This window comes from Ursus americanus, chromosome 2, assembly GCF_024610735.1.
Source record: "Ursus americanus isolate L20-20 chromosome 2, mUrsAme1.1.p, whole genome shotgun sequence".
In the NCBI taxonomy this organism is placed as follows: Eukaryota; Metazoa; Chordata; class Mammalia; order Carnivora; family Ursidae; genus Ursus; species Ursus americanus.
The window spans coordinates 48490347-48501547 of NC_142128.1; the positions used below are offsets into that span (position 1 = coordinate 48490347).

The 11201-nt window shown below is 48.7% G+C and overlaps 1 protein-coding gene across 5 annotated transcripts in view; it reads left to right on the plus strand.

Moving 5' to 3' along the window:
• PBX1 (PBX homeobox 1) overlaps positions 1 to 11201 on the plus strand; it is a 281772-nt gene that overhangs the window by 14063 nt on the left and 256508 nt on the right. For 2 of the 5 annotated variants that reach the window (XM_087856021.1, XM_087856036.1), the window contains exon 1: positions 748 to 11197. The exons of 2 other annotated variants lie outside the window; for them this stretch is intronic. In XM_087856021.1, coding sequence (XP_087712147.1) covers positions 10921 to 11197 — 277 coding nt within the window. In that variant the 5' untranslated portion in view covers positions 748 to 10920. Of the gene's footprint in view, positions 1 to 744; positions 11198 to 11201 lie in introns of those variants that run through there. One more of the 5 variants, XM_087856031.1, reaches the window with a different exon arrangement.

Here is an 11201-nt window from a genome sequence, read left to right on the forward strand (position 1 = left end):
AGTCTAGCCTGGAAATTGCTTTTGGAAAATACAGAGTTGTGGTTGCGGGATTAGAAGTGCAGTCTACCTTTGCAAGTTCGTATGGTGCAGCCCAGAAAGTTGGGAAACTTGGCTTTGGTTTTCACCTTGGAATTGTGGAGAGTAGCTTGTTCCCCATTTGCCGCAGCTGAAATGCTGAAATAAGGTCTGTTTCCCACCTACCTGTCAGGAGGGCTTTTGGAAACGTAAAATGAGGTTATTTAGAAAGATGTTTGGCTTTCATTAAGTGTGGGCCGCTAAGTGTGAGCGGAGAGCCTTCTGCGTTTGTTGTGCTTTGAGACGGGGCTGAATCTGCCAGTAGGTCAGAGGAATAAGTTTACCTAGTGGCCTGCGCTGGTAGGCCTGAGAGAGAGGGAAGCCAGGGGTTTTTTCCGAGGGCTGTAGGGGATTTGAGACCAACTGTGTCCCTGCAGGAGAATCCTCCTTATAATTACCATTGTTAATCGAATTGAAAGTTTGCATTTCTCTTTTGTCCCTAACAAAGAAAGCCTCTCAGGGGCCCTAACGGGGAGCCCAGCCTGCCTCCCTTCTGAAAGGCCCTCTTCGGACGGGAGGCTGCGCCCGGTGATGCCTTTCTGCAGAATTTGCATGCAGAGGCTTTCGGACCTTGCACCCTGCTTCCATCAGTAAACACTTCGAAACAAAGCGCGGCGGCCCAGGCCCCGCTTCCCTTTGTGCGGCCTGCCGACGGGGGTCCCGGTGAGCCCGCAGCCCCAGCGAGGGCGACGCCGGGGTGGGTGCGGGTGGGTGCGGGGCCGCTGCGCAGCCACGTCGTGTGAGCACCGGGTCAAGGGCGCTGGGTCAAGGGCGGCCAGGTGAGCGGCCAGGCGGAGCTGAGGGCCGCTCGCTCACACCAGGTGGAGGACGCAAGGTGGAGTCGTCTGGAAGGAGTTTAAGGGGCTGCGTCGCGACAGAAAACTTTGGGAACTTAGGGAAATGCGGGGCCGCGGCGGGGAGGCCGGGCGGAGAGTCACCCGCGGGGCGCGAGGGGGCAGCGGCTCCCTTCGGACGCGATCGCGGCTTGGGGGGGGGTGTCCCCGGAGTGGGGCGGGGGCGTGCCTCCGCAGCCCCTTCTCCCCGGGCCCCCTCGCCGCCCGCCTCGTACCCCGGCCCCGCCGACCTCGCTGCCCTTGCCCCGGGCCCCCGGGGACGGCCCTCTCGGGAGCCCCGCGTCCTTTATTAGGCACCCGGCGGGCTGGGCCCGGCCGCTCGCGGTCAGCGCGTCGGAGCCCGGGAGTGAGGGGGCTCGAGGGCGCGGGACCGCTGTCCCCAGGGAGCCGGGCCGAGCCGCGGTTTCGAGTGCTGGGTGTGCCTGGTACCCGGGCGCGCAGACCTCCGTGGCGGAGGCTTTGCCTGCAGGGGTGACACCCACGAGGCGGCGTGGAAGCACGTGGCCGAGTGTGTGTGCGCGCGCGCTCACACGCACGCATGTTCATTTGCAGCTTCTTTCTTAGTTGGCCCTGTGTTGTTTCCGGTCGATTCCGCAAATACTCCAGTTGATGCTTTATGGTATTGAAATGAATCAAATGCCATAATGTGAAGTTGCTGCAGAAACCCTCCCTGTCTTCTTGATCTCTCGGCTCTTGCAGGGAGCACGTCATCTTCCCCTGGGGAGATTTTTAACCCAAGGAACCTTGATGTACTTCAAACAGCACTGACATTTGTTTTCCTTAAGCGTGGTCTGATTTCTTTAACACTTGAAGAAGGTTTGGGGCCTTCAGACATACCTAGTTTCTTATATGGCCGCTTGTCTTGTCTCACAGGAATGCTTGAAGGGGCCTCCAGCTGCCTTATTTTTTCGAGAGTCTTCGGCAAAGAGAAAATGGATTTGGGGAGTTGGCCCCCGCCCCCTGCTCGAACACACATAGTTGCTCCCCCTCCCCCACGGGCCTACTGGAGCCGAGGCAGGAAGGGGCTGTCATCATGCTCATGCCTAAGCCATATTACTTTATTTTTCTTCTTAGAAAGTTACACTAAGAAAGATGTTCTTGATGTGTGATTATTATTCTTAAATGGATTCTTGTGCTTTCCTATTATTGCTCTGTTACAGCCCCGCAGAGCAACCACCAGGTCCTACAATAGACCCTCCAGAAACTTTCCATTGAATGCACGTGGGAGAGCTAGAAGTCGGAAAGGTTGAATTCCCTCATTATTTGGAAAATCTGTGAACTAATTCTGAGAATTTCACCAGCCCAGTCTCTGATCCACCAACTACTGGGCCCATTATTATAATTTCACAGCATGAATTTCTCATCCCGGTACCTCTGGGGGAGAGGATGGAAGGGCCTTATGTAGGTATGTAGGCTGAGAGTTCACACGTTCCTTCTGACTGTTACAGACATTGCAGCTAAAATCTGAGAGTAGGGACACTCATACCAGCAGTGGTAACTGCAAACAGTTTCTTCCCTCTGCTCCTGGTTTGGACACCCCCATCCTCCTATCTCATTGACTCTACTGACTTCCTATCTTTGTAGGGGGTTCAGGCTGAGATGTCTTGGTAACTGGATTCACTTCCTGGAGGCTTAAAGAGACAAGCATCTCCCTAGTGGCCTCCACGCGGGCATTCGTATGCAAAGACTGGTGGTCTTGTCAAGATCCCATTGGAATAGATCTTCTCACCTATCCTGTCACCTTCTGACTGTCACCCTCCACAAGGGGAGGTTACAGAGCTTTATTGTTTTTCAGTACGTATGGCCAAATATTTTTGAGCACTGTCCATTCTGGAGATGTTGGGGGAAGACTCTTACGTCCTATGGGTTGAATAGTGAACAAGTTAAAAATGCATCCCTGTCCTGACTGGGTTTAGTTTTTGAATACCAGCTGGACATTTTCAGTTTAGACCTTCTGGAGGGCATGATGAAATTTGCAGCGGTTTGTACCCAATTTGGGACCATTGATTGCTTTGGCAAATATTTATGGAACTTCTTGTATGAAGCATTATGTGAGACCTAGGAATGCAAATGTGTAAGCTCTGGCCCTTAACCCTCAAGTTGCTGAGCTCCCAGTCCGATGAGGAGCCCGAATCATGGTCATGATCTTTGTAACGTGGGCAGCCGACTTGCTCCCAAAGTCCTGTGCCCAGGGCGGAATTTGTTCCTTAGGACCAGGAGTGTGGCCACCAAGGTCATTCTGAACGAAAGCTCATGAACACTTTGAGGTGCTATGTGTTGAAGCATGCTTTCTTGGATTCAAAGGGTGCTGCGTTTCACTTAGGCAGCCTGGGAAATGTTCTGTGTCTGAGTCTTTGCATATTTGGCCTTGCCCTTCCCAAATCTTGCCACCCGTTTCATTTGCTTGGCCTTCTCCCCTTCGCTCTCTCTTGTCCCCTTCCTTGCTCTGACTGGGGCCTCCCCCACACCCCCAATTGCTATTTGCCAAACTCATGACCTGAGACCACTTGGCATTTCCCTGGGCTGGCTGGAATTTACCACCTGCCCAGCAGGCATTCTGTGACATTTGCTCACCTGGGTAGCTTAAGCTCCCTGGTCTGTGTTGAGGGAGTGCCGAGCGGAAGTGTGAAATTTACCTCTGTGCTCCAGGGTTCTTGCCAGCAGGGAGACAAACAGTGATGCTTCTGGAAGCTGGAATTAATTTTTATCATGGTGCACATATATAGTTATATATATTCATACACCCATTTATTATGTATTCAATAAATGCATGTAGACAATTTGTGCATTATCTGTCATTCCCTAGTCATTATTTTAACAAATTAAATTTTCATGGTTAGATTCATCTTTCACATGCGTCCCCTCCCCTCCACGGCTACCTTCTTTCTTCCTCTCCCTTCCTGCTGGTAGAAGACACTGGGTTAACCTAATGCTCTTTGAGGCCTTGTGCCATTAGACCTCCTGTCTCCTTAAGGTTTCCGAGATGCCACTGATGGCTTTCGCATTGTGGCCGGCCCAGCCGCTCTGCTGGTAGGGGAAGAGCGGCTTGTCTCTTTGGATCAAACTGGTCTAGGAGCTCGTTCAATCCAGTTCCTGGGACAGGCCAGGCCCGGAGGCTTCTCCGGCTCTCGCAAGCCACAGACGCACGCACAGTCTGTCCATCCTGGCCGTCAGCCGAGGAAGGGAGGCAGGCAGTGTAGATGGGAAGGTTTGCTTTCTACTCCTGTTCACCATGTCCGAGTGATTTGAAGGTGAGAGGGCCCCGGGCCCCAGGCTGGGAGAAGAGTGGTGGTGGGTTGTCTCAGGATGCAGCAGAATAGGGAATGTCCGCAGAAGGGGTGCTCCTTCCCTCCCTGGGCAGCAGGGAATTCTTCCTTCCACAGGTAATGTGCCCTCGACGCTTAACTACAGACAGAGCTGCTAGGATTAGCCCATTTTTTTTTTTAAAAGATTTTATTTATTTATTTGACAGAGACAGAGACAGCCAGCGAGAGAGGGAACACAAACAGGGGGAGTGGGAGAGGAAGAAGCAGGCTCATAGCGGAGGAGCCTGATGTGGGGCGCGATGCCATAACGCCGGGATCATGCCCTGAGCCGAAGGCAGATGCTTAACGACTACGCCACCCAGGCGCCCCTAGCCCAATTTTTAACATGAGGAAACAGGTACATAGAGTTTAATGAACTTCCTTCAAGTCGCACAGCTAATGAGAGGCCGAGTTGGGACAGGTGATCCTTAGGAAGCTGTCTGAAAAATGTGGATTTGTCCGCAGAAATACTCATTCCCATTGAGTGACAGCGTGATTCTTCCAAGAAAAATCCGGTGGAATCCTACTTAGTTGTCCAAAAAAACAAATGGTTTGGCTCTACCCACCTCTGGTCCTGTTTCTCAGGTACATAAATTTAATTATGTCTTGGCGGTGGTTGACTGTAAAACATACGTAAAAGGAGATAAGTCCAAAATTCTCCTTGGGCCTATTTCCTGATTTTTATTAGGCCTCTGCCTGTTTGCTTTTTAGAATCTCCCTGATTTCTTTCAGGCAATGAGCATGACTTATTTTCCTAGGTGGTCTGAAGCTTGACTGCCCCTCTTAGGTGTATATCACCTTTTCTGGTTCCCTCTCAGAAGCCGGGGATTTCGACAGGGACATAAAGCAGGGCACAGTGGCTTGTTCTTACACACCCTTCTTGGTCCTGCCGTCCTTCTGTCCTCCATCCTTCTGTCCTCCCTCTGTTTGTGGCCACACTCCAGGCCCTGGGGCGCTCGGGTCATTTGAATCCCTCTCTTCTTCAGCTGCAAAGTCACTCGGTCAGCAGGGCACCTTGAGCGGCTCCTTTGTTTTGAGAAGTGGATGGTTCTCAGTTTTCAGGAGGGGACAGCTGCGTCCCATGGGGTGGGGTGGCTCAGAGAGCCTGGTATAAAGGACCTGGGTGAAGGTGAAGTCTTGGTGACAGTGACACTTTTCAGGACCTGTTATCTTCACCTCTCCCCAGGCGTTGGGAGGAATAAAGAAAGAATTCAGCATAGCCCGTGTTTAAGTGTATTGTTTAGAAAACAGCTTAACCCCAGGAATACCTTAATAAAGAAAATCTTACAAAAAAGCGAAGAAATCCACCTTTAATTGTACTACCCTAGCTCACTTTCTATTTATAAGCACTCCCCCCCCCCCCCCCCCGCTTATATATTTCCTTCCAGTCGTTTGCCTTATGGCTGTATGACTTTTCCATTTCTTGGGGATGGTTATGTACTCAGGGATGAAATTCTCTCCGATTTTTGCAACAGAACCCATTATGGATCTTAATTTATTTATGTATTGCTCAAATCATCTCAAAGAGGAATTCAAGCAGTTTACCAAAAGGGAGAAGCAAAATGAAGAGATTTACTAAATAAGTGAGGAGCATAGAAGAGAAAATTGTGATAGAAAAAAATAAAGTACAAGGGAATGTTAGTCGGTAAAATTGCATGTGTAAACATCCTTTCTCATCGTAGACTTTCCAGTCCTTTTGCTGCTAAGGAAATAGCTTCTGCCTCTTTGGATCAAACCCATCATGAGGACCTTATTTTGTCCAGATCCTATAGAGTTGGTTACAGATTTAACTCTCTGCTTCCTGGCAGCAAAAGTGAAAAGGGAAACAGGATCAGTTTCAGATTTCAAAGCATTGAGAATTGAAGTGAATCAGAATTTGACTTCATGCAGAATTTTTCCCATCGCTCATAATAAGAAGATGCTAAGCGAAGTGATGGATGTTGTCCTTTATAACATGATAAACAAAATATTATATTTCATATTTTCATATTTCATATTTTACTTTTATATTTTACTTCCCTTTATATGTGATGTCCCCACAGCACTCCCCAGATTTAATTATAATTATTGGTTTATGATCTGCTTCCCTCATTAGACTAATGAATTTCTAGAAAATAATGATCAGGACTTATATGACCAGCAACACAGTATAGATAACTCAGTTCATATTTATTGAATTGAAATGCTGTTTTATCTGTTTATCCAAAAAGGAGATAAATCCATCTATTAACATTTATGGAGTACTTGCTACTAAAAAGAGGTGTCAATCAGAAGTCCCTGCCCTTGGGGCTACTTATGGTTGTCTGGAAATATCTACATCCTAAGAGGTACATTGGAGTTGGCCTGGATGAGTGCTATGTAATATAGAGGCATGAACATTTCCTCTTTTGTGGAATGCAGTATCGCATTGCTTAAAATACACTCTCAGTACAGCTGGCTTCTCCCTTTGGAGTTTGTGTTGGGATCTTGAAGCCAGGAGGGGCAGGGGGAAAACCAGGATTGATGAGGACATCTGAGAGTTTTGTGCCAGAGGAGAGAGGTGATGGTCTTGCAGATTTGCTTTTTCAGTTCCATTCTCTTTTAGGAAAGAGGGTCCTATTCCTTGGCTAACGAGCCCAACCTCCCTGAATCCCAGGATCTCCCCCATTGGGGTGGAGCAGGTGGTGGGGCCCCTCTTCCTTTCTGGACCCTAGCAATTTCAGCAGGGAGATTCTGGGGTTCCACTGCCCCTGGGCAGTCAGAGTTGGGGCCACCACTACCGGTCCTGGGGCTGGCTTCCAGAGAAAACACGGTCTGAAGACTAAGAAGAACAAAGGATCCTTGGGACATACTTGTGAAATAGAGAGTGAAAAGAGCGGGTAACTGCTACATCTGGCTTTTACCCGGTTTTGTTAATTATTAGATGTTCATTACTACACTAATGAGAGAGAATTTTTACCTTCTTTTTGTTTTTTATGATTTATTTATTTATTTTAGAGTGGGCGAGGGAGGGTGTGGGGGAGGGGCGGAGGAGAGAGAGAGTCCCAAGTAGACTCCAGAGCCCTTCCTGGGACTCGATCTCACGACCCCCTGATCACAACCTGAGCCAAAACCAAGACCCAGAGCCTTAAATGGCTTCAACACTCAGGCGCTCTGAGAATTTTTACCTTCTTACTTCCCTTCGTCCCTCTTTTCCTTTCTTCCTTCCTTCCGTTGAAAAACATTTACCAAGCACTTCTAAGCGAGGCCTACTGGTTTCCCCTGGATCTGGAAGTAGAGTGTCCTGGTACACATAAGCCAAAGGGACAGAAAGCAAAGAAACAGCTACCATCAATTTATATGGGAAAAACTTTTGAGTGTTCCCAGACTCTCTTAGCCTTTTCTGATACCTTGGGACACATCTTGCTAAGGGATGCACGAAACAGCGGGAGAGAAAGCTCAGGCGCTCGCGGGCACAGGTCAGAGTTGTGGAGGCCGGCTGCTCAGGCGCTGAGTGTGGGTCCCAGGAAGGGGCTGGGCGGCGCCCCTCACTCTCTGGGGGCATGCTGCCTCTGACTCTCACTGCAAATCTAACACTGAAGGATATTTTCACTTTTTGCTTTTTTTTTTCCTTGCAAAAACAAAAGTCCTCTTTGGATTCCTTTCAGTTTGCAAAAACAGGTACTAGTATAGGTCTTCTGTAAAAGCAAAATGGCTCTGGGTGCCTGGGGGGCTCAGTCAGTTAAGCATCTGCCTTTGGCTCTGTCATGATCTCAGGGTCCTGGGAACGAGCCCACATCAGGCTCCCTGCTCAGCGGGGCATCTGCTTCTCCCTCCCCACCCCATGCTCTCTCTCTCTCTCTATTAAATAAATAAAAGCTTTTTAAAAAGGTGAGGTAGCTCCATGCAAACTTTTGAAAAGCAGAGGATACCTGTAATGAGAGATGCAAGGCAGGACCGTATCCTCAAGTTGCTTACCCCTGGGAGAAGAACAAGAGAGGGCTTCAGGGTAGCATTGATCAGGACCTTGAAGGTGACCTAAGTGTAGCCTAGTGCTTAACCCACAGTATGCTCTCAAATGTTTCCAGAAAAAAGATGATTCCAGTTTTCTCTAAGATTGTAAGCATCCCCTTCCAGATGGTACACTCCTAGTGAGTCATGCTTTATTCATCTTTGCATACCTAGCCCAGTGCATATATGTTTATGATGTTCAATAAGCATTAGTTGAAGGAAAGTAGGAAAAAAGGAGTCATTGGTAATTCATCTGAATCTAAATTGAACTCACTTATATTTTCAGACTGAGCATCTTAAAAAATTATTTGCACAATTACTACTATCTGTTGCATGCGTACTAGTTTCTGCAGATTTGTGTGTGCTTCTGTGATGTGTCAGAGAACGAGAGAGGGTGATATCCTCTTCCATCTACTGGTCCCTCTGGTGAAGTCCTCCGAATCCTGTGCTCCAAGGCAGAGAGGTTTCTGGTTGGAATCAACTTGTTACTGACTGGGGAGAGTTCTCGGATGGCTCCTCTGAGTCTGCATTTTCTGAGTTATGACATTGGACTTGGAATTGTGAAGGGTGCTCGGGGTATCGTGGGGTGGATGGGGGTGGGGGAGAATGTGCGAGACACGACACACGAGAACCGTGTAAAGACAAGTGATAATCAGATGTAGGAAGCTGGCTAGACACAACCTTCCAGTGGGAGAGGCAGAGGTGGGAGGGGCAGCCGCCTCTTAGTGGCTCAGATTCCAGCACCTTCTTTCATGCCCATCCTCACGTCTTTTTCCATGTGCAAAGCCTCCTCTTTTCTCTTTGCCCACTCCCAAAAGTCAAGCTACCTGTTTGCCCATGCTGACTTTTTATCCAGGTTCCCTCCCATCAGATCAATGGAAATGTTAGAAAAGGATTCCTCTGTTAAATAATAATAATGATAATAATAATAATAGTAAATACAAAGAAACTCAAGAAGTTGAAAGTGGGATTTTTTTTTTTTTTTTTAAGGTGAAAGAGTCTGTAAACCCTGAGGCAGGGAAGTAATTGAATAGGAGGGTCTCTGGGCACACTGCCCCCCCCCCTTTCCAGTTAAGCACGGGTAATTTAAACCTATCCTTGGGGAGGAGTAAAGGGAGAATTACCCCCACCTTCCTCCCACCGGTCTCCTCCTCCCTCAGTGAAAATTCCTAGTCAGAGTCTGTGATATCTCAAACTGGGCTGTCACTTTTCAGGGTCATTCCCTGGGGATATCTTTCCCCCAATCCCAGTGCAATTCAGATGTTTCTGAGTGAAGAGCAGGACCCCATGTTGGGTCCTGCATTTGCTTTAGTGACTTTGGTATTTAGCCTGCTCCTGGGGGGGATGGGTGGGGGTGGTCTTAGACAAGGACTCTCACTGTGGGCTTTGAGGAGGGTAGTAGGTCCTTGAACACCAGTACAGTCTCCCGTTATCCACAGGGGATACGTTCTGAGAGCCCCAGTAGATGCCTGAAACCCAGGGTAGTACTGAATCCTGTAAAAACTTCTGTTTTTCCCTGTACCTGCATACCTATGATAAAGCTCAATTTATAAATTAACCACAGTAAGGGATTAACAATAGTAACTAATGATGAAAAGAAGAATTATAACAATATATTGTAATAAAAATTATGTGAATGTGATCTCTGTCTCTCAGAATCTCTTATTGTACTGGACTCAGCCTTCTTGCGAGTCCATACAAGGCCTACATGATGAGAGACGCCAAGGGAATGACGTAGGCATCGGGGCGTAGGGTCAGATCACTATGGACACCTTCTGATTGTCCATCCGAAGGAGGTTCATCTGCTTCCAGACCCTCGGGGTCACTGAGGTCTCAGAAAGTGAAACTCCAATAAGGGGTGGGGGGGGGAACTGTGGTTCACTTGGAATGTTCTGAAGATTTCCCCTGGCTTGGTGGAGGCCACTAGAACCAGTTCCTTCAGTTCTGTGGCTGGTCCATTCCCTCAGTAGAACCATGGTTTGTTTAAGACTTCTTGTCTGTGACCTTTTCAGTTGCCAAGACTCACCCACAGTTGGGCATCCTGGCAGCTCGTAACAGTGTCTGTGTCGCTGAGAAACTTTTGCGTTTTAGTCTGTAAACTCTTTTCCTACATTAGATGCTCATATATCCTATTTTTCTCGAATAAGGACCCTTTCCTCTGTGAGATTAAGAAACAATAAATGTCAACGAGTAGCCTCACCCATTTCCTTTAACATCCTTGAGTAAGTAGTGCCTCTAGACATACATTTATTCCTTTAGCCAAATAGTCAACAAATGGTATCTTCCTGGGGCACTAAGTAAAAGAGAGAGAACCTGGGAATCTGGTCTTAACAGCCCCGATGTCCTCAGCGGAGATGTGCTGCCCTTACACCCTTGCTAATTAGAGCATTTTCTCGTATGTTCAAAGAATCCTAAATACAGGTGGTCACTTTTCTAATCCACACGTCCAACCAAAGCAGAACATACCCCACATCCACCTCTTATGACGTGGAGTTTCCGGTGATGGAGTTACTGCCCTAACGTATCCAGACAAATAGGAGTAAGGAGGGCGGAAGGTGTCATCTGCAGACGATGCAAGTGCTGCGCGTGCGCGAAGAGGCTACGGTTGCTCCGTTGCAAGAGTGAGCATCACGGTCAGCACCAAGCGCATGGTGCGTGTCCAGTAACACTCCCGTGTTTCCTTCTTCGTTTGCAAAGCCGAGTGGAGCCGCGCACGGATGCAGGGGCAGCTAGGCCCCTTCGTACCGCGGAGGAGCTCGGTCACGCGAAGGAGCTCAGTCACGCGAGAGTCCGCCGTGCACGCCCCCGGTGCGCGCCTAGTGCGCGCACTGAGCATGCTCTTTAGACCGACCCGGCCCACCTCCACGGTGGCTGTGACTCTTCAGGGAGCTGTGCGTGTAAGAGGCTTTCTAAGTCGTATGTTCACACACAACTTTGAGATTCCTTCTCAGACCTGCTCAGAACTGAAGCAAGAGAGAAGCCGCGGACGGGCAGGTGT